The sequence below is a fragment of the Phasianus colchicus genome, chromosome 2 (genome assembly GCF_987193195.1).
Source record: "Phasianus colchicus chromosome 2, bPhaCol1.hap1.1, whole genome shotgun sequence".
NCBI classification, from domain to species: domain Eukaryota; kingdom Metazoa; phylum Chordata; class Aves; order Galliformes; family Phasianidae; genus Phasianus; species Phasianus colchicus.
The window spans coordinates 8,024,063-8,048,213 of NC_143437.1; the positions used below are offsets into that span (position 1 = coordinate 8,024,063).

At 36.5% G+C, this 24,151-nt stretch overlaps 1 protein-coding gene across 4 annotated transcripts in view; it reads right to left on the reverse strand.

Moving 5' to 3' along the window:
• Positions 1-24,151, reverse strand: part of AFTPH (aftiphilin) — a 44,172-nt gene that overhangs the window by 5,251 nt on the left and 14,770 nt on the right. For 2 of the 4 annotated variants that reach the window (XM_031599347.2, XM_031599338.2), the window contains exons 3-9: positions 16,474-16,625; positions 15,828-15,954; positions 15,435-15,491; positions 13,158-13,280; positions 6,589-6,649; positions 4,924-5,007; positions 927-1,050 (exon numbers count right to left, since the gene is read on the reverse strand). In XM_031599347.2, the coding sequence (XP_031455207.1) occupies positions 927-1,050; positions 4,924-5,007; positions 6,589-6,649; positions 13,158-13,280; positions 15,435-15,491; positions 15,828-15,954; positions 16,474-16,625 (728 nt within the window). The remainder of the gene's footprint in view (positions 1-926; positions 1,051-4,923; positions 5,008-6,588; positions 6,650-13,157; positions 13,281-15,434; positions 15,492-15,827; positions 15,955-16,473; positions 16,626-24,151) is intronic. The other 2 variants (XM_031599357.2, XR_016463897.1) reach the window with 2 other exon arrangements.

The window sequence follows — 24,151 nt, forward strand, 5'->3', positions numbered from 1 at the left end:
GCTATATCCAACCATTAGAATTCCTTACACACGCTGCAATTCTATTCAACTGTACCCCTGTGCCTTAAGTGTTATGCTGCATAGAAACACATTTATTTAGTTTTAGAGAGCTGAAGCTCAGAGAGAAGACATCTTGCTATTAGTTGCAAAGCAACTATAAAATATACGTCTATAAAATAGACATGTACTTCCTCAACAATAAAAGCATTTCACTGCTAAGAATCAGTCTCTCTCTAATGTGCATAATTGCTATTTATTAATACAGTTCACAATTCTACTGTTAAGATGTATATTAAAAATACAAACCAAAGTATTCAAGCTTAAGAAGTGGAAGACTACCTATTCACCAGGCCAGATGTCAAGGAAGACATTTGACATATAAAGCCTTTATATACTCTATCCACAGAGCTAAGTACGGAAGAATTTTGCATGAGCTCCACAAAGCAGAAAGGATATAATGAACCAGCCACACAAGCTATATGTTAGCTCCTAAAAAGTAACTTGCAACAGCAAAACGAGTCTGATGTTTGATCATCAAAATTTTTTTTACAGGTGCTGGACCCATATCTCTGTCTAGCAACTATGTAGGAGACCTAGAAGAGCCACCTGCCAAGGTCCTAGCAGCTCAAACTGGGAGCTTCAATTTACCCTTCCACCCTTAGGAATTAGTTCTGTTATTCAGCAAGTCTTATCCTCAAATTAAGTCTTTGGTTCTAGCTTTTGAAGTTAATTGTGGTGACTTCTGCCAGCTCACAAACTGTTTCCCATCTTCTTTTAGAGTTTTGTGATAAGACAAAATCCAAACTACAGATTTGATGTTTGTAACATGCAACCTTGGCTTACGTTTTCAACGTTTTGATCCTTCACAAACAGCACACACATTCACTCCTCAGAAAAAAGAAAGCAGCATGACCAATGTTATTTACCTTGTAGACGTGCTTGCCTTCTCTACTGTGGACATGAGTCTTGCAAATGCATCTGTCACTCTGCTGCTTGCATTGGAAGTTTCCAGTTTTGAGGTTGTCAATTCATACAACTCAGGATCCACACCTTATAGTATAAAATGATAATCAGTGATGGTTGGAGACAACGATAGTCATAACTAGCCATAGACCAGCTTGCTAGAGACTGTTTTCTGTAAACATCTGAATCATTTAAAATTTCAAAATACATGAAAAGAACATGACAGAACATGTCTGTTTCTAAAACAGCATCTTCTCTCCCCACCCTTTTCAGTAGCTTTCAAAGCTGTATTACAAAGTACACACGCCTTGGATCAAGTCTGGCATGCAAGGTCTCAGTCTAAGAGTAAACAAACTAATTTAATTTACCTTTTATAGCGAAATACCTGTAAAATGCCAGCTGTGTTAAAAGGGATTATTTCAATTACTTCAGCTCAACTGCTGCTATTAAAAGAATGCTGATGGTTAACAGTGACCAGCTGTTTAGTGACAGATTACACAACACTGGCACATATTACAGCGAGTTCAGTGTATTGCTTTTTACAGGAGGATGTGATAAATCTATTTTATTTTTAAGTGAGGAAAAACAGCTTTTATGATGCATACAAGTGGAATGGCATTTTTAAAAAGTTACACAACCATATTTATACAGCTACCAAAACTGTTTGCCTGTGCTCCCTTTTCATCTTTCATTTATTTATAAAGCATCACGTATCCAGAATCTTCAGCCTGGATTTCCTAGTTTCAGCTGTCTTAGATCAGATTCTGTATTTTGATGGTATGTATGTTGCAAATTCATTTCAATTAAAAACTATATTATTATTATTATTAAAGTCACCAGATGTCAACAATTGAAATTACTAAAATATTTCAAGACTGCTATACCACATCTTGGTGCTCAGGAGCATTTGAAATTGTTGATATTGCTCTAGTCCCACTTGCAGCTATTTTGTGCTTCCTGGTCTTAAATGAAGTGCACGTATGCATCATCCTCAACTACAAATAACTTTAAAAAATAGTATAAATTTGGACAGAAACATCTCATTTTGTAGACACCTGCATTCTGAAAAAGTATAATGCTGGTATCAGTTGGTTTGGAGAATACAGAAGCATTTTGTATTACTGCAGAACAAATGCTGCAAAGCCTTGGATATGACAGTCACACATAGATACCTAAGATAAAACTAGTACGTATAGCTTGGTACGGCGGTGGTTTTCTCAGTCTGCTTGCTCAGATTAAGACATATTTAGAAGTATTCCTGAAATATCAAGAGCTGACTGAATAACAAAAAAATCCTGTGCCTGCTGTCCTTTTCCACCCAGTAAATGCAGCACTGTGGTTGCAAACATGAGGATAATAACCCTTGTGCCTGCTTTACACGAATGCTTCAAAAGCAGTGTTTTGAGCATTCCTTATTTCTATACAAGTGGTAATACATCTTAATTGTGAGAAAACCAAGTCAATCAAAAAGGAAAATTAAGAAAATAATCTGGTTAAGCTGAGGAGGTGGAGGCAGGGGGAAGGATTTGGTCAATTTAATACGAGTTTATGAGAAAATAATCAGCTCTCCCTTCAACCTACACGTTTCAGTCTGGATTTGCAAAATGAATTTCAACCAGTTTCATACGAAACACCAAAATATGTACTGTACTGAGACCAGGATACCATGACTTTAAGTACTGTCAGATGTTTACAGAACATGGAAAAAGAAACAAGCCCAACAATTGCATAAAATATCCACTTTCAAACAGGGAGAGGAAGACTTGAAGATATACATTTGACTTGCAGAAGCCTGCGAAATCCCATTAAGGTACAAATTGTAAAACCAAATGAAATAAGGAGTTCTTTGACATGCAACTCTGAAACAGGCATTAAATGCAACCTTATAAATTACATCATTCAGACATTTACGGTCCTGAATTCACCCTCATTGCAATGTGATGCCTCTGCTCAATTTACTATTCCATTACACACCTTTTACTCTGCTAGGTTTACGTTAAACTTTCAATGTGAAAAATAAAACAACACAGTAAATCTGTGGGAACATACTAGAAATGAGTAACTTCTAGATCATGGCATAGAATGTAGATTTTTATGAAGTGTTATTTTGGCTATTGGTTAGAACAGACTGAAAAGAATACAGTATAGCTCTAATATAATAAAACTAAGGTCTTCAGAGATATAACAAACTTCTACAACTGATAAAAAGGTTACTTTTAAGCTAAAAGACATAACAACGTCTTTTGATTTTTATGTAACTTCTTAATTTGTTTTAAGTAAGAGTTGCATATTCTCCATTTTATTCAAGCAATCAGAGAACAGCTAAGGAGAGCACTGCAAAACCTTAATGAGATATTGAAGGAAAGTTAGCCAACCAAACCCCACACAAAGCTCCTAAACACACACACAAACACATGAGCTGCAAGCCAAGAAACAAATGACTTTCCCAGAAACAAGTCAGGAGGAAAGAAAAGGAAAAACTAAAAACAGGCACTATAGGGCATACCAGGGAAGGTGATAATACCTGCAGCTGATGAAACAACAACAGACTAAAGAAATAAATAAATGAGTGCAATAAAAGGCTGATATGGTAGTCCACCATGACTTCATGTGTGCACAGCAGCAGCAGAATAGTGGGACATGTGGCTGCACAAGCAGCACGTGTACCAGGTACTGGCGAATTACACGTCAGTAGACTTGCACGCGCTTGGGAAAGAATCTATGAAACTCAAGAATCTCAAATCTGCTGTCAGAAACCTGTCACTTTCACGACAAACCTGCTGCTATCTTTTACCTGATGGTTCCACCGTGAGCGGAACAAGACCACATTTGGAGTGGGGTGCCATAAAACTGCCTTCCATGATCAAATTGCAAAAGTGAGAAGGCAGTTCTTTAGAAACAGAAAATATAACTATAATTATTAGCACTTCTAAAAAAATACTGGACAGCCTCAAAATTGGTTTGAAAAATTAGTTTCTTAAAATTAAAACCACTGAGACAGAAAAAACACAAAAAAAAACCCCAAAATAAAACACTAACAATCCATTCCTGTAAGAAATTTGATTATTATGGCCTCCCAACTCTTTCAATCCAATGCCTGCCAGAGTATTTGCTTTAACTGCTCGGACTATGCACCCAGAGAAATCTCCAGAGGATTCCCTTAAATTCCTGAGGCAATTTATTCCAAGTGTAGGTTTTCACAAGCTCACATAAAATACTCAAAGCATGTCAAAACCATACGAAAAACAAATTCAATTACTTTCACATTTTATTCAAAAGATAAAGTAATATTTTCATCTCCTCCTTAAGTTGCAGATGAAGAGCTTTAGTTTTATAATTAGCATTCATGAACTTCTAACACCCCACAAACATGCAGCTATCCTTATTTTTCTATTATGAATGCTGTTAAAACACTTTTTTCTCCTCCTATCATTAACACTAGCACTTCAGACATGACAAAATTTAGTCTCCAGTTAGAAGACAATACCATATAAGTTGTGATTCGTTAAGCCCTATACCTTTATACTCAACGACTTCCAATTAACATTACAATTCTGCAATTTGGAGACATTCATTTAGAAGAGGAAACAAGCCTAATTTTATTATTATTTTTAAAAGTCACATCCGCATCCATTTTTCAGTTATTCTTAAGTATACTTGGAAAAGTTAACTTTCAGAATTTCTCGTTTGAAACAAGTGTTTTAACATCTTAATTGCAAAAGCAAAAGAGCCATTCATTCCTCCAGTGTGACAAAACAGAGCTGACAGTACCTTTTAAATACTTCGCACTTGATATCAAACATCAGAAAACAGAACACAGATTAAAGGAAAAATGCAGTAGAGAGACATTTTAGAGAAACAGAAAGTAAAATTTCTCCTTGTTTATAGGAAAGTCAAGTGATGTGCTCATGCTTTTAGTAAGCTGTTATACTACAATTGTGGTTTTAACACTCTGCTGACCTGGGATTGTGGTGGTGCTGTTAGAGCTACTGTCATCCACGGGCCCAAAGAAATCAAGGTTCAGAAGAGTGGAACCTCCACTAGCTTGAAATTCAGTGACCGTGTTGGTAGGCAGCCATATAGAAGGTAAGCCAAGGGAGGGGTTTATGTGTAAAAAGGGGTAAGACACACACTTGAACATGCAAGTTATAATTAGTACTCAGTACACAATTTAAAAATTGACATGAAAACAATGCTTACAGTATTAGTTTGTACCTTTAAAATGTTAACAACTTAATTCAGTGCACATTTCCTCATGTACAATGGAGCAAGGAAATCAACACTAGTAACTTTAAAATAGAAATATTTATTTCAATCTAAAAATGGAAGAGAACCAGCAAGACCCAGAGAGAAAGATGTGATCAATTAAAGGGAAACAATATATGCATCAATTGATAGCTAGGAAATACTGAGCTTTTCCTCCCTTTAATGACATTGACAGCCATTCTTTCATCAAGGAGACTTAGCAGGTCCCCAGATAGCAAAGAACCAAGCAATTGATTATGATTATCTTAAAACAATGTGAACATATGTTAATAAATGCCACTCTCACACCCAATTCCTCACTGCTGAATTATACTGTTCCCCTTTAGTACTGAAACAGAAATTAAGCCAAGATACATTTTAAAGTTGCTTGTTAAAAAGAAAGCATGATGATTTGAAGTAGTAAGACACTAGACAACAGCAAGAGGGTCCATCCAGGCTTTCCTTCAGCACCATGATATTGCTATCCAAACTGGTACAACCTACATGTTCTGAAACTTGAGGCATCACCAAAGCAGCAAGAGATGCAATTTCTTTCAGCCTGCTTTTGAACAACTTATACATTATAAATTAACCATTATTAGCAGGTTCCTCTTATAGGTATTGTTTTCTTTCAAGATCTTTAGTCTATCATTCAAATAAGTTTTCAAAATTTGCATAAACTCACATTTCTAAGACTGGAGGTGGCAGCACAATGCTTTTTGCTATTAAAACAGACGTAGGTGAAGGGTTCTAAGTGATAATCACATACATCTACAGATAGAAATAACTTTGTAGCTACCTATTCAATATATTAGCTCTAATTAACTACTGAGTGCAAGCAAAACAGATGATGTCACATTTTTGAAATATAAAAAGTTATCTGTAAATCTGAAAACTTTCAGGTCAAGAAGTGCATCTTTCGCAAATAGTTTGCAGTTAAAATATTGTGCTTTGAAGTAGCCACTATACACAAGTTAGTCATTCAAAGGATGTCTAAGGAGAGTTCATCGGTGAAAAATACTTTTACAAAGGAAAACTCGTCACTCTAAAATGTTCATTTATTCAGGGTTTCATTATAATCAGCAGTTATTTATAATGAAATGTTAATATTGCCACTGTGTCATTAGCATATGGCACAAATCTAAAATAATACTTCACCTGGTATTTTTCAAACTACATAATTTTTCACATAGCAGCACAGTTAATCAGAAAGAAAGCCTGAATTTCCAAAGTTAGGAGTAAGAAATAAATAATATATATTTATATATGTATATGTGTGTGTATATATTTAAAAAAATAATCAGCAGATAGATGTTTGTCTGAACTTTGTAGTTTTCTTATCTCTAGCTCTGGCGCTAGAGGCTCTACGGAGAGACGTACCATCTAAAGGGTTAGTAAGGCCACTGCTACTCCAGTCAAACTGGACAGGTGGTAGAGATTCCTAGAGTTGAAAAGTCAGAAATCAGATTTTATAGTCAGTTCATGTTATAACAATGCAAAGCAGTTCAAACAACAGATTTTTTGGCATCTAAATACTAAAGAGACAACTGTACGAGGAAGCCCCAGCTTTTGCAAGGGGTGTACTTTCATACTACACGCTAAAGATCCAAAGAAGATTTGTTCTTCTATAACAAGTCTCAGTAAGTTCTCAACAGTACAGATTAGGTTACTCAAACAGGATTTTCAAATTAACTAGAACTTATGAATTAGATAACCATTAAGGCATAGTTGAACATTAAACTAATATTACTTTCACAAAAGACAAAGCATTTTGCATAGAATGGTGTATATGCAATTTAGAGGACAATTTTAGAAAAGGGTTATTAGTGAAAGCTGTCTATATCCATGCTTTGACCCAATTATAGACAAATCCAGTTATTTACTATAAAATAGCATGATTGTTTTTCGTGGTTTTTTTTTTGTTTGTTTGTTTTTTGAGTTTTCATAGACAGAAACCTTACATATGAAGGAGAAACTACCCAAGAAAACCCTCATAAGAAAAAAAACCACACCACCCTGTGATTTATTACCCTTTTGTGATAAAACCATTTCAATATTTAAACAAACCAGTGGTAAGATGAACGAGAGGAACATGGAATCTGACTCCTTCTGTGAGTCTATCCTTGCCTTTCCATTTCCTCTTGTTCAGTCTTTTCGCATATGTGTACACACGTGAATTAAACAAGCAGCAGGGACCATATTTTACAAGGAAGGCATGTTTTGCAACTTGCAAGTGCTGTCCTCCTGTATTCTCAGAACACAGACCAATAGGATAGCATCAGAAATTCCTGAAAAAGCAGATCTTCCTTTTATTGCACCTCTTTTTGCATTTCATTTCCATTCTCTCTCCAGTGAATTCAACTTCACAAGTTCAATACAACTAACACAAAAATAACACTTGTAGGAGAAAAGCAATTGAAGTTCTCCACAACATTACTGTGAATGCATCACTAGTTGCCACGTTTTCAGTGGCACAGATGTGCCTCCTGTTTGCTTTTGTAGAAATTTGAACTATTTTCTTTTCAAAACTTAATATTACTCAATATTGAAATAACATTCAGATTCAAGAATCGAGACTGCAGCAACCTGAGCTAGCTTTGTACAATTAAGCCAATTATAAAAGTTTCTGCTAGGAGATAGGCGATTACAGGAAGAAAAGGGAACTGAAGACTTCTACATTTACTCAGAGTAAAACCTTGCCTAGAAAAACCTTTCCTACTTAATTACTTGGAATTATTTCCAATACTGTGGAATACAACTAGAACATTCACTCCAAGGAGCCTAAGGAGCTGATGCCACATTTTATTTGTTTATTTATTTTTACTTTGCTCTGATAATGAAATTACTGGCACTGAAATGATTTGGATGGAAAAATCATATTACCAGTGTAGAAGCTATACCTGAGATTAAGTTATGATCTCTATGATCAGCAGCTTGTATAAACTTTGGTGCACCTATAATATATTACCTCTAAAAAAGAGGTTGTTTTTTTTGTGTTTTTTTTTTAATCAAATTAAGAAAGAAATGGATGCCAATATAATTTAGTAGTCTTCTGGAGTGAACAAAAGGAACTCAAAGTGAAACAAAGTAGCTTCCTACAAATTCTCAGTTATGAGGAACACCCACTACATTTCCTGTCAAAAGAATGAGTCAGGATTGATGAGTCCCGATGAGTCCACAGCAGTATTGCATGGAAAAGGTGATACCAATGGTTGGCTCAGCTTTTCATTTTAATGATTACATGATTGTCAGACTTGCTAAGGAGAGGGCAAAGGATAGGATGAATTCTTCCTAAAATGGATAAAAAACATATCTGATTCCAAATCAGTAAGTGTACTGCATATACTAACTCTTCTGTTCTGTGGGATGAAGCCACTACGCTGACTTCAATTGCTTGCAAAAAAGAGGGTGACAAGAAAATCAGACCTCATCTATACAGGATGTTGGCAGGCCCTGGTCCACGCCATCAGCAAACAAACAGAAGTAGAGGACAGAAACAAAAGCCAATAAACCAGAAAGTTTTCTGTTTCTAATGTCCTTGGCCCTAATAAAATTAAACTACTCTGAGGCATCTAAACTCAGATAAAGGAAACATGTCCTGCAAACAGGAATAGAAATATTCTGTCTTTGAGAGTCTTCAAGGTTGCAAGCCTACTGTACTCACAACTACAGTTTTAATAACAAATTTAAAGAAAAGTACCCAACCTGGAAGAATATTGAGATTCAAAGAAAACTGCTCTCGCTCCTCCCTCCATCTTAGATTACAGAAAAAGTATACTCAACATTCCAAGTAATGCTCTGGCAGATAAAGTAAGGAGCAGGTATTTTAGTTTTCTCTTCATTTTACTGCATCATATTTCATTTGGATAAAAAGAGATGTTTTCACACAGCAATTTTAGCATAGTGTTAAGTAAGATTTTTTTTTTAACATCCAAAAATCTAAGATGTGTTTGTTTCCATGTCAATGATTAGCCAAGAAAACTAACTCCTCCCTTGCTCCTTCCCCCCTCTACAGGGGGGTACTTTGCTGTCTTAAAGCTGAAGGAAGACTTGTAACACAAATGTATGACCAATCTTTAAATAGATCCCCTAAAGTACCCCTAAAGTACGAGTACCATAAACATGACTTTCAGAAGATTTACACAGACATAATTCATACATTTTGCTGTACATAGCCATTGGCACAGTTACAAGAGCTCTGAAATGTATCTTTCCTCAGACTCCACCTTTAAGCAACTTAGTTGCATCTAATAGCATATTTATGTCCTGTATTATATCTTACCTGCAGATTGTTACTCTCTTACTCAGTCAGAGCTACATATGTTCTTGGATCTTTCTCACATGTGTAACTGGAGAGCAGTTCCATGATGGAGACTTTGGCTGGTGGCCAATTATATGGTAGTTTGCATCTGTCATTATTAGAAGTCCTGATGGTCCCTTACGTAATTAAGAGTGTTTTTAAAGACCGTCACCCCATGAGGTTTAATTAAGTTTCAATCCCTAATACACAGCAAGTGTAAGATACATATTCTGTTATAAGCTTCTGAATTAGAGATCATGTTACATGCAGGCAGATGTGCTGTAATAGGCACCTACAGAAAAGAATTACTGGTAATTTTCTTCTAGAAAAGACTGAGTCACCGTAGATTTCTATTCCAACATTCTGCTTTAATAAGCAAAACTAAGCAGGTAATAAACCACAATTATCCTGTATTCAGGACAAAGTTACCACTCAGCTCTACCAAAGATAGGTATTTTCAAACAGAAAAGAGGATGCTTAGAAACAATAGCAAAAGAGCAAAAATATTTATATAACTTTTTGCAAGAAAGCCAAGAGAGGGTGGTAAATAAAATTTTAAATTACACTAACCAGAGAACAAGATTGAATAAAGAGAAATCAGAGAACATTAAGCCCAGATAACAACTTCTGTGACAAGTACTGGAGTATATATTAGTTGCACTGACTGAAGACAGTTATGGACTAGAAGACCACTTCAGCAGATGCTGTGAAAAAGAAGAGAAGGGCACCTGTCTGTGGGCCTATTTGAGCAGTCTTTCTTTCTTACACTTGTGCTTTACTGGGACCTTATATTTCAGACAGCAAAGTCTGCAGGATACCATGCTCTTAAACACAGGTAAAAGCAGTTGGAATTATTTCACATTCTGTTCACCACCTTACAGCACAGATGAACAGAGAAATAAAATCTCAAAAGTCTTGAGAAACAACAGATAAAAAAAAATCTAGACATTACCTTCAAATACAAAACAAGTTTACACATTATCTTCATTAAATAAAATAATGTGATATATCAATCAGTACCTTAACTTCCCTCAGATATTCATTTGAAAAGTCAAAACCTTGTCACTGCAGCCTGAATTGCCCAGATGATAATGATGCTCACTGTATTTCCATGGCCTGAACAACCCAAATGAGATCTGATGTAGGGAATGAGGCCAGAATATACAGAATTTATATAATAACAAGGAAAAATTATTGCAGCTGATCTGTTTCATTTCTCCTCACTTGATTTCAAATGCTATTTTAATTTTGATATGCTTTCCTCCATTCATCCATTACCTAGAAAACTAAGGAGGTATCTCTATGCTTCTACAAATGCTCCTCCCACCTCTACTTATTCATCAACACAATATTTTTTTTCCAAAATCTTATTGCATCAGTATCATACACATACACTGATGTACAAGTCTCATAAATGCTAGGCTGTCAACAAGAGACCTTTTCTACTTTCTGAAGCAAAACACAAATCTATTAACTAAGATCTCCTTCCAATGAGAAGCCAATATTTTGAAGTTTCTGCATATTAGCATGACCCATCAGCATCATTTGAAAATGGAACAATTTAGACATTTCACCAAGATAATGTGTATTTATTCAGTTAAGCTTAAAAATGCATACAATTCTACCTAAATTACCACTGTTAAGAATAAGTAATTTGGGGGTCTGCTAAAATCACCTATTATATTTCCATTGCATATTAATTTATAACACAGTTCATAACGAAATGTTTAGGAAAGTTTAGGTACGTTTTCTCAATATCATTAAAATGCAGAATATTCCTAAATGGCAGCCTGTATGATGTGAAGCAAACTCAGTTTTCCAAAAGCAAGCTAAAACCATCAGGAATTAAGAGAATATAATGCCAAGACAGAATCACAACGTCTGAGACCACTGCTGATTGTCCACACCAAGAAGCTTAATGCCACTTAACTGCAGCCTCCTAGTGTTCTTAAAGGTTAGAGCTTTAAATCATCTCTTTTCCAGAAGCTTTTTCTTAGTATTTGTCTTTGATGAAAGAAAATAATTTAAGGCCAGCAATGCAGAAAGATACCATGAAAACTTTATATATATATTGATGGGTCACAACTATTGAACTGAAATGAACTTGTCATAATAGTAAGCTAAGGGACAAGAAAATCAAGCAGCTGTGACAACTATCTGGATAGTCTGCTACAGAAGTATCCAAAAGTACAAAACACAAATAACTATGGAAAATGCAGACCTAGATAAGCAGAGGTTCATGTTTTCAGCACTCAGCACAAGGATTGCCAGGCAACAAAGAAGAAGGGATACCTCAGAGATACTGCTATCCTAGGCTCTTGCAGCTCTCTACGTTATAGGCTTTAATCTATGCTTTTCCCAGTAAAAACTTGAACTTTGTAAAGAGCCAGCGAAATTTTCTAAATCCATTCAAATATAGAAATTAGGCGTGATTTTTTCAGCACAGAGTGGTTGCAATAATCTTATCTTTTTTTAGTATATACTTCAGCTGCTCGGTTCTACTACAGAATTCATGTGGGTCAGTAGATGTAGGAAGTGTCACCAAATATGTACTTTATTATAAACAACCTCAGTACTGAGCCCATTGACATACTGCTATTCCACAACCAAAAAGATTTCTCCACTATTATAAGCTGTTTAAGTTAGAGCTCTGCACTACAACAAAGCAATGAATGCAAGGAAATCCCTCTACCCAGAATTAAGGTTAGGTAGATAGCTCATTCTGAAATGCCCTCAACCAGAAGTCACCAGCACAGCAAGTAACCAAATGCTGGGCAGATTAAATAAAACCTGTGCTAAGAACAAACACAGCTGACTTTCTCTGAATACACACTAAGCATGTTTGTAGCAACATGGGAAAAAAAAAAAAAAAAAAAAAAAAATCAAATGTCTCTGCATATTTTGCTAGCTAACTGCCAATCAGGCACACTACAACACACCACATAAAAAGTCTTCAAATATCAGAATACCAGAAAAACAACAAAAAAATACCCACAAAATTTTGAATTCAGAGGATTCAAAATACTCACTCCTAAGCTTCTCTGAACTCATTCTGTATCAGGTTCAGACAACAGAAACCAGAAGTGACTTTGAGCTGTTCAATGGATAATTATTCACAAAAAATCTGACACAGAACTCAGATAACAGAAAAAAAATACATAATCAGGTACTCATGCTTGTAATGATTGCACCCAGAATCCCTTTTCCAGGCAACTGGGCTGCTTTTATGTTACTCTGAAAGTGAAAGGAAAAAGAAAAAGAAACAGCATAAACAGTATACCTGCAAATATGATAGTTTAAAAAAAAAAGTAAAAAACTAAGCACTGCTGAACTATGATAAGCTTTAGATAAAGGAAAGACAGAACATCAGCCAGAGGAAGGACTTTTAAACTAACTTGCTATATACCAGTAGATATCATCAGGACTCCTAAATTTTGGCCACCAACTGTTGTAGTCTTATCATGGGGACTCCCTTCCAGTCACACATGAAGAGTAGATCCAACAGTATGTCTTCAATCTGATGCAAGGAACACCTGCCTTTGATACAGGTGTCTTTGAAAACTTAATTAAAACATGAAGGAAGAGGCAAGGCATTCCATCATTCCCCTCATTCATTCTTTTTCTCTGTCCCTCTCTCTCTGGTTTTTACCTGGAACTGATCAGATGCACATGTGTTCATCTCTGGTGATACAGGAGGTGTCTGTCCTATGGAAGCTATCTTTTCTGCTGCAGATATTGGTTTCAAAGGTTCCTTGGTAGGCTCAAGCATACCCTAAAAATAAAATAAAATAGAAGATAACATGCCTGCATGCATAAATACACGCACACATGTAGATTCCAGGAACTGCAGACACTGGAAAGGAGTGCATTCATTCTGTTTCAACAATTAAGTAATTCAGAAGAAACCAGTCAAATTATCAGCTTGGAGAATGATCCTAAGAACTGTAATTATTGACATGGACAAAAAATGCCTTAAAAAGCATTAAGAAAATAAACAAATACAACTTTTTTTGTTCGCTTTAAACTGTTCAAACTTGAGGTTTTTGTTCAGAAGCTAAAGAAGAGCTATACAGATGATGACTGATTTTCAGTCTTCCTGAATGAAAGTAAGAGCAAAAAAGGGATAGGCAAAGCACTTCTGAACATGGAAGTATGAGAAAATAGAACCACTGCATTTGTTACTAGCATACTTTAAATTCAGGAACTCAGCTATCAAGACCAGTTGTCTCACAAACATTCCTATAGCATGTTAGTGGAGCCTGGAACTTCACCACCAACCAACTCTTCTGGAAAGTACAGAAACAATTTGAAGTAGTGCAGTAAGACAAAGAATCAAGTCACCTCACTTGCAACATCATCTCCACCCAACTTATCATGTGCTTAAGTATACAAACAACTCAGAAGATAATTCATCAGCAACAACAATCCATTGTAAAAAAAAAAAAATTGCATGTCACATTCAAACAGTTACATGAAGAGAATAGTTGCTCTGAGTTGTGTTATCTCCTGGTTTAGCAAGATACCATGCTTACACACAAAGAAGTGCATGAGCTGACCTTGATACATCAGAAAACAACTGCTCTAGGAATTAACTACAGAAGTCACTCTAGGAAATTAACCTATGGATTAAATTATACTAAGCCAAAGAAAACTGTAGTCCTTTTATATTCAATTTGTGAATGACCATATTAAAAAGAACACACTCTTTTTCTGAAAAGCTACACAAACATACATATATATACATACACACATACACACACTACCTATATATACATATATATAGGTAGTGCTAAAACTGGCAAAAAAAGCAAATCTTATCTTCTGAATAATTTTACCGTTACTGAAATGCCAAGCAAGAACTGCAGAGCATTGAATTAAGTGCAAACAGTTGATCCTACTACAGCAGGTTACTTGGCTTTCCTTCAGTTTACACAAATATAAACTACACTTGCTATTTTTACTTAACACTAAGGCAATACAACAACATTTTCCATATTATATGTCTTTATGTCTAAATGGTCTATTGGCTTGGGAGCAGAGTTTAGCGGCGGGAAGGGAAGAGAAAAGGGATGAAGTAGAAAAGGTAGAAAAAGAAAAACATAATTTTTGAAGAACTGGAATTCTTAGGAACTGCAGACTCCACCCCTGCAAATTTTTTTAATATACACATCCATATGTGGGTCCCCTATTAACACGTACAGAGGTCCTTTATTAATATGTCAGTAACACTGTAAAGCATTACTATGCTTCTCTTTTGATCTGAGGACATTAAGATGCAATCAGGTAATTAACAAACAGTCTCACAGAGAAACAGCTGCACGAAGAGGAATGCTTCGGAGAGCTGAGAACATTTCCTTCACACAAGTAGTAATGGAATACCATAGCTATCTACCCATTCTTAACCTTTAAAGCATCTGGTCTTAGTGCCAGGGCTTCCCACAACTGCTGCTCTGAATTAACATCTTGATTTATCATCATGTTCACTCATTATTTCTAACTACTATTTAACCCTCTAGTTTCCTGCAACAAGTTTCAACTGGTATTTTTACATCTCTATCTTGTATTTAATAGTTAAAAAATATGAACTTTTTATTGCCACTTACACATTAATATACTACTTCGATCAATTTTTCTTTTTATAAAACCCTTAGACTAGCTAGCCTACCACATTAGATAGTTTGCTTTATGAAATGAGTAAATCAGTATTTTTTCATTTCAAATATTAAGATACATGCTTGCATGCATCACAAAAACTGTGTTTTTAATTATTCTTTTGCACAATTTCAACTGATGCCTAAACTATAACTGAACTTACAGACTTCTATTACAGCTTCTATAATTACTTTATGCCTAGTGCTATTTAATGTATTTGACTATATAGTGCTGTGGAACTATGAAAAAGAAGCATAACACCAAGAAAGCTTACCAGTCCTGCTGCATACATGGGTACTATGACAGGTTGTTTCTTGTTGCCTGTAAAGAGCTGATAAAACAACAAGAAAATTTTCTTAAGAGGTTTTGCCATGCTGTTTTAGTGATTATAATACTGTTTTAATGTTGTTCAAACTTATACGAGACTAGTACAAGAGAACAGACATTGTTAAACACAATGGTTAAAATAAATAAAACTTTTTATATTAACAGGAAGCATAAGAACTTTATTATAACAACTGTCTTAAGTTTTAAGACAGTATGCCACCAAAAGCCATGTTTAGTGCAGATATGCAATTAAGAGACAAGTATTCATACAGAACCACTTCAATTTAACACTACATTCAAAGCAGGTCTGTTATTTCAACAGCTTTATTGACAGACTCACAATATTTCTTGTGTCGATTCCCAAGGAGCACAAAAGCTTTTTGTTGCTGTGGGAGCCACCCCACTGGTATCGCAGTCCGTACGCATCGTGGATATCCTGCAGCTCTGCCCACACATCCGTCAGTTCCCTACACAGCCCATCAGAAATTGAATGTCACCAACAGGAACAGCACCTTACCAGCTTTCAACTTGGATTCTCATTTTTAATACAAGCATCTTAACGTACATTCCAATTAAACTTATATCCAAGCATGACACTCTGGGGAACCAAAGCTGCATAGAGTTCTTGAAACAATTATATTTCAGACTTCTAATTAGAAAATGATGTCCAAAGCTGGCAGAACAAGGCCTACTTTGATTTCACCATCATATAAATAAATACAGCAATTTACAGCAAGTGTTACTAATAAAATATCTTCTGATTAACAGAGACATCACTTAAAAGAGATATTGCTGACTAAGTAAAATACTCTTGTATAGTATAATCACAGCAAACAGCCATTCTGCTGGATGGCTAATCTTACTCAATACTTTTTCAAAATAATCAATGGAAACCAATCATTTTGAATTACTACTGTATGTTTTAAGTTCCCACAGAAGACATATTTCTAATTCTTCTCAAATAAGTTGCATTAGCAGTTTCTTACCCAGTATTTGCTAAGGTCTCCTCAGTTGCTGTCTGCTTCTCACCTGCTTCCAGCAAATGATTCAAGGAAATTATCTCTTTTTCAATTTCAAGAACAGGCATGGAAGGAAAACAGACTTCAAATATTCGTTCCAGACGACATAACAACGTTGTCTATATCAAAGAGAAAGACATTTACATGGACTTTCGTTAACTGCTCTTAAGAAAGCTAGTCTGAAATTACAAAATTACAACAGAAAACGATTGGTAGCTGATGCAAAGCTTCACTTACCTCAAGCTATAGAGCTGCCAGTGAACCGCAGGGCTTTCTTACCACCAAATACAGGCTGTAGGCTACTGAGAAAGAGTCTTATCCTCTCTACAATGAGCTCTTACAGAAGGAGTTCAGAACAGATCTTGCTAGAGTTACTCTTTGTTATAAGTTAGCAAAAAATATAGATGCAAAAAGTGTCAAGCTGTATTTACTTAAAATACATGAAAGTTTCAAATTCTATGCACTCTAAGAGGTTTACTGAACACATTTTTGGTACTCAGTGTTATCTGAAATGCAAATCAAAAAACAGATATCATTTCATTTAAAGTCAGTGCCCTTCCATCCATACTTGATACGTAAAGGGGATTCAGAAGACACTGTCACTTGTTTTAAGTATTATGTAGTTGAAAGCCTCACAAAATTTAGCTTGAAAATAATGACCAAGAACATTTATAATGCAAAGACTGCACTCTTCCTAAAAATCTATTAATATCAATCATTTGCATGTAGAAAAACTATAATCCTCAGCTTCATTTCCTATCATACATAGCATTGATCATGAGATAAATTCTTCAGGAAAGAAAAAAAAAACAACAAAAGAACATCAAATGTTGTTCTTTTCTTGCCTCCAAATCTATTAATATGCTTTTATGCATTTGAAGCTGGTTAATTAAAAAAAAAAGAGTCACTTTTCTCCCAGCAGTTTCCCTTTCCTCGTGTTCACAATTCAAACAGTTGATGCTGAATGCTGTAATCCTGCAGGGCTTAAAAACCAACTTTGGGAATGTTTCTGTCCTAGCCAAATAACTTTAAACAAACAAAAAACAAACCACCCCCAACAGAAAAGCCCATTTAGTTGTATTTCAGCTAAGTAAGAAGCCATGGTTTGCACAATGTACTTGTAAAAGCAGTTGTAACTGTGTCTTGACACCACATCATTTCAGTGCCTGTTTGGAGGAAGGAAGCTCCAGAATACAAGACAGAAACTGTTCCCAGTGCAAGAAGCATCTCCCCTGCACTTCTCACCACTACAAAAAAAAAAAAAAAAATCTCCCTATAAAAAACACTGTTAAAAGCCCCCTTTTTTGGCTAGCACAGTAAGCTTCTTTTTAAGTTCAGAATTTCAACTTCATTACAGCTGTGTGAACTCTCTCAGACGGCAGATGGAGCACTAAAACAGCACGTTTTTTCCAGCCCTGTTCTACCAGTTAGAAACAGGAAACCAGTAATCTCTTATTATTTAAGTACCAACTATAACGTATGCTCCTAAAATGAACCTTAAGCCTCTTCTTTACTGTGTTTATTTTTAACAGAATAACATGAATGTCTCCTCTAGCTAGGATGCAAACTTGGCATCTCCCTCTCTTGTTCACGCTCACCTGGAGCTCCTCAACAGGCACCCCTGTGATAATCTGCTGCCCTGTAGACTGGGCAGCACCCAGCAGCTCCAATGCTTCACTGTTCTGTTGGGGATGTGGAAGAGGAGCAGAGGAGGCAGCAACCCCACGGGCATCCGTCCTTCAGCACGTGCCAGCAGAGCTGTGCCTGCAGAGCCCTCCCGTGGAGACACAGCATATTCCAGCAGCAGTGCTACATTCGCAAATACGAACCTCAGACTGAGGTTTCCTCTCACAACTGACCAACCAATACAGCTGGGACACACGTTCAGGCACACGGAATATCAGCTTCACAGTGAGCATCTACAGTACTTCCCATCAGAATTTTTATTTGCCTCATCTCTTGTCTCAATTCAGCAGACCACTGAGCACATACAGCAACAAACAATACAGATGCAGAGATGAAACAATCAGAACATCATGATTCTTTGTGCTACAGTTAGATGAGGACTCAGGAGTCTGTTCTCCCTATCCAGCTCCTACCCACAGAAAGCAGGACAGTTAACTTGCTTACCACCTCATCAGTTTTTATATCATATGCGTATATGTGTGCCTGACATACAGGGACAGCCAGCAGATCAGTTATAAGACATTTGCAAAGCATTACATCAAAATGCCACTATTAACATATTATCAAATGATCTGAATTACACAGCATTCCTGACTCATTTTTTTTCCCCTCCTCTTCATTATCCCACTGGTATTTTCTGACTGTAGTGAGTCACATCCAACAGTGTAGCATTTTCCTTTTAAGTTTAACCATGCCTTAATGCCCAGCCACTTTGGCCATACAGTACAAGTCACATTACCTGTTACAATACCTGTAGACTGTTTTGCATTTATTGATCAAAACAAAGACACTAATTTAGTATAACTAAACATCATTCTGGATTTTATCTCAATGCTTCAGCATACAAAAGTATGCTCTGCTTAAGTTATAAAGAATAACTGTCTGCAATGAGTCAGTTGCTATTAATGTACATGAATGGGTGAAGTTCCTTTCATTTAATAATACAGCAGAAACATATATTCCTAAAGAGGAAAGAGTCAGAAAAAAGGCACTGTATCATGACAGTAGCAAGGCATCAGGTTTCTTGAAAAGGACAGACATTTGAGAACAAACCAGTGACCAGAAACACACTTAGATAGTGAAAGAACTAAGAGAAAGTCTCCATGAACCAACTCAGGACTCAATTTCAAATTTGAGCTCAAAATTGTGCCAAAATTTCAAGCAGTTTAATTATAGCATTCTCTGCACTTCCCTTCATCTTTTCTAAGTCTCCAGAAGTACTTGGCCCTTACTTATATATAGTAGAGAAGAACTGTTACCATAGCAAACCAGAATAATTACTTCTATGTGTGCAAATAGACAGAGGGATGGGTGTACGTATACACACGTATCTCCAGCAGTGGCAGTGTCCTTCAAGGAAGTTTTTCTTCTAATTGTTAAGGAAATACTGCACTGACAGTGCCCAGGTACAGACAGCATTAGCAAGATTTTGAAATTAGTTTAAACATTTCTCTTCTACAAACCTCATTCTACTGTTTGCATAAAGCATGCTGTCATGGACAGTAAGAGCAGGACTTTCAGCAAGAAAAATCTTGTAAGAATTCAATGTACTTTGAGGAAACTTCTAAATTCCAGTACCCACACACCACATCACCAACTAACTCCCAAAATATGCCTTCTTCACTAGGGAAAGAGCACTCTCCCTAAGCTTATATAATCATACTCTTGAAAGAAAAAGCTTTCTTCCACTTTCTGAGATACTGAAATATTTGCTACTTGAGAATTCCGCACTGCAGTTTGATAGGAATAATTCTTACAGGCACCTACTAAAGGTGTAAATGAAGGCCAGAGCTGCCATTCTAAAAATTAACCGTGATTCTCCAGTGACAAATTCAAAACTCCGTAGTTTCTGTGACTGCACAAAAGTTCTTGAGAAATATGTAAGCTATTTGGTAGTTGATACCTGAAACAATCAAAATCTCAGACATAACAGACTTTCAAGTAAGAGCTATAGCCACAGGGTTAGAACTTATCTTCTATGCTGTGTAAACAGACGATATAAGATCCAGACCTCTGAGCTGGAAGTCCAAAGTACATGGTTTTACAGAATTTGTTTTTCCTCTCCATCACAAGACTACGGAACCAATGCATTCCTTAACAAGCTAAGGCTAACCTGGCCACAGAGCAACCTAAATCCCCCCCAGCTCTCTGCACATGAACTCAGCAGTGATAACAGCTCACTGCCACTCTTCAGAGCTGTGCAAAGAGATGCTGCAGCTTGCTGTAAAGACAATATATTTGGGTTATGCTATATAAACAGTCAACATGAATCAAAGCTTTCGCCACACAACTACTTGAATACTTCTCCAGGTAAAGTGTCACATTCATTTCTCTAATGTGAAGGATCTGCTTAGCAAACAGAGCACCTTCACAGAGCAGCAGGCATAAAAAGTCCCAAGCCAAGAGAAGCAGAGCTTACAGAGAGCACTAGCTTAACTTCTCATGATTCCAAGGTGGCTGTTCTCTCTCTCCTCCCCTTGAAAAGCACTTACATTTAAAATAGTGCCAGAAATTTCTTAAAAGGTAAAAACCAAAAGGAATTATTTTCATTTATATTTATATTATTCATTTATTACTACAGATAATTTATAATGGAAATAGAGGTCCTAAGCTAAGATTTACAAGTCAGCATGAGAATGCTACTTAGTTACTCTATCAAGTATATTGTACAAGAGCTAAACAAACCACTCTCAAAACCCACCAACAAAAGAGTAAATTGTTAACTATATTGTAACTATAAGAGTTATAAGAATGGCAGTTCTAAATAACCCCTCCAAAACCATGTTTAATCAGTAACTATAAAGTTCCTTGCCTAGCTACAAAGCAAATCTAAAATTTTAGTGGCCCTGGGAAGAATAAGACTTCTCAGCTTTTTTACTGTTTGATGCAAGAGTTATACACCATAGGGAAGTTAAATGTAGAAATGTGAATCTGTCTCCCTTGTCTGGCTGAAAGGCCTCTCCCTCAGCTGAGGAATGGAGCAAGCCTTGCATTTTCCATGAATGTAGAAAAAAGTTTAATGGTTCTCTCACTAGACTGCATAAAACTTACTCCTTATTTCAGTCAGTCCTGCTATTCTGATGCAGTGGCAATGTACTAATTTTTCCAACCAGGCTTGGAGTTGCCTTGAAGTTACTTTTTTTTCAAAAGGATGACTCTTCACTCACTGGCCAACACAAAGTAATCTCAACATGACAGCAATCCAAAGTTTTCTTCATCTTGAAGTACAGTTGTGGGTTAATAACTGTACATCACCCACACTGATCAACCCGAAGAGGAAGAGCTCCAGCACACAGGCTTTCAAACCTCACTTAAGGGCTGCTTCCCTTTCTCTCTCTTCTAGATTTGTTAACTCTCAGCTGAATTGGGGAAGACTTCTAGTCTTCCAACCAAACCATTGCTCATCTCCTCCTCCACTAGAAATGTTTGTACTCCTTGAACATAGCTGTGCAGTCGTTTCTCCCACCCCCGTGACTACTGTAGGTAAAAACTGTTCTTGTGCTTTGCTTAATCCTATATATACTGTTAACACAGTACTGCAGAATAACCCCCTCAGCTGACTAATGCTCAGCACTATCTCATGCAAGAAGCTGCACTGTGAGCTCTATGTTCCTTGTAAACACGTGCTATGCAGTCATATAAAGGAGATTAATGCATAAAGTACAGTACAGGTTTGCTCAAAACTTGTTAGCATCAACCAATTCACCCACAACTACATCCTAAATCAGTTTTAACAAACTCAAAAGCAGGGCTATACTAAACTCAAGCCTGCAGCTATACTGGAACAAATACTGTGTATCTTCAGCTGAAGAAAAACACCGTGTGATTAGACACACAGTAGTATTAAGATGGCTTCAAACAACAGACTGTAATATCTGTGTTCTCCAGCCACAGAAGCTGGAATCTAATGGATTACGTATCATTTCTGTAATTCCAACTGAATGTGTTAAACACATTTGTCCAGAGTGGTGGTGAATGCCCATCCGTGGAGGTGTTCAAGACCAGGTTGGATGGGGCCCTGAGCAAACCAAATTTAGTACTTGATCTAGCAGCTGGCAACCATGCCTGTGGCTTGACTGGAACTCCAATCCAAGCCATTCTAGGATCCTATACTATTACCTTATTCTACCATTAACTAACTCTATGGAAAAGAGCAGCTCAGCACACTACATACAACACATTTCCAATCATAGGCTTCTGAGAGCCTGTAAGACCAAAGGCAAAGGAGAAAAGACTAATGATCTCTTTGCCACTAGAAGTTACTACATTAGGTTGTTATTTGTGACCTTTTCCCCTTACTTTCTTCTTTTATATTCTATATTTTATGAGGAGAAACTAGGTTAATTAGCTGAATTCAAGCAAAGTCTACTTTATTAATTAAACATTATTCAAAATCTACAGTTTTTAGAACAGCTTGCCTAACGTGTACCTTATTAGCAGAAAACACAACATTTTGCTCTATCCTTCATATCCAGAAAAAAAGCCATACATAAACAGAAAAGAATATGTGGAGAGAAATGATGAGGGAACTTTAGCTACTGGTAAACTCCTTTCATTTGCTCTCTGGATGAACGAGTACTGCTGTGTACATCACTTCCACATTTATACAGTAATGTTGCTGATTAAGTATACTTTTCAGTTTTCTGCTTTTGCAAAGATCTGTCATTCTGTTTATACACTGTTTAGCACTATTACACTACCACACCACAATGAGCCTTTTAGCCTCAGTATTACAGATTAAGTGTATACAGTATCTTGTAAATGATCCCAGTTCACCTTCAGCATATGCCAAAGTTTCGATTTTCACATCTATCTCAAGTATCCAGCACATGCACTATTTCTCTCTCTTAGCAAGTACTTCAAAATGGTTCTGTTTTGTGGTTTGACCTCAATGACATCTTTTAATTACAAGTAAGAAAAATTAACTCAGATTTTGATCACTTTTCTATTATTCCTCACTCCAAATACTGGGGCTATATGCTGGCTCATGTTGACTCAATTCATCCCAATATCTAGAACACGCAAGGCAGTGTTTCTAGTTCCAAAGTACCAAACTGCAGCTCTTTGGATTAAAACGGAGCATTTAACATAGGCAGATTTGGAAAAGCCTTTTGAAAACCTGAAGAGCTTGCAGAACACAGAATATACTTTCAAAACATGTAACTATTGCTTTTAAGAGTTAATGGATAAATAATGTAGCAACTAAGATTTGTTGCAAGGCTGAGGTAACTGTTGCATCACTGAAAACTCATCCAGCTCAACTTCCTCTGCTGCTTACTAGAACAAGTCAGTAAACTCTGGGTTGTACTGCCTCACTTGCAGGAAGGACAGAATATCACTTGATAGCCAAATAGTCTCTGCTGACCAAAGTATAAATCATAGAATCATAGAATGGCCTGGGTTGAAAGAGACTTTAAAGATTATCTAGTTTCAACCCCCCTTCTGTAGGCAGGCCTGCCAACCACTAGACCGGGCTGCACGGAGGAAGAATGAAAAAAGTATTTAGTTGGTTTACAGTCCAAACTCCTGTATGACTTTATGACAGCCCACCCAAGAGCTCCCACTGCAGCTAAGCTTGTTTGTTGCTAACATAGATGTGGGGAAGGGAAAAAAACATTACAGAATCTCTTAAGATTCCTCTTTTGTAAGCATCAACATTCAGAAGTGTTTTCAACTGAAACTCTATCATAAAAGTATGGAAAACTGTAAGAAAAAATAAATGTTGGAAACTTTGATTAGTTCTTGAAAGCATGATACTAGAATAACCTCCCCACCCCTTGTCAGATTCTGAATGACTTATTTCAAGTGGAAAGAGGAACAAGTTAGATTAATTGCACTAATGACGTGAGCACTCTACAATTTCATAGGTGAATGAACAACAGAGTAGGTTACAATAGGTTTGTGCTTTTGTCTTCGGAACGGGGCCTCTCTCCCTCAGGTAGTCCCCTGCAACGAGGAA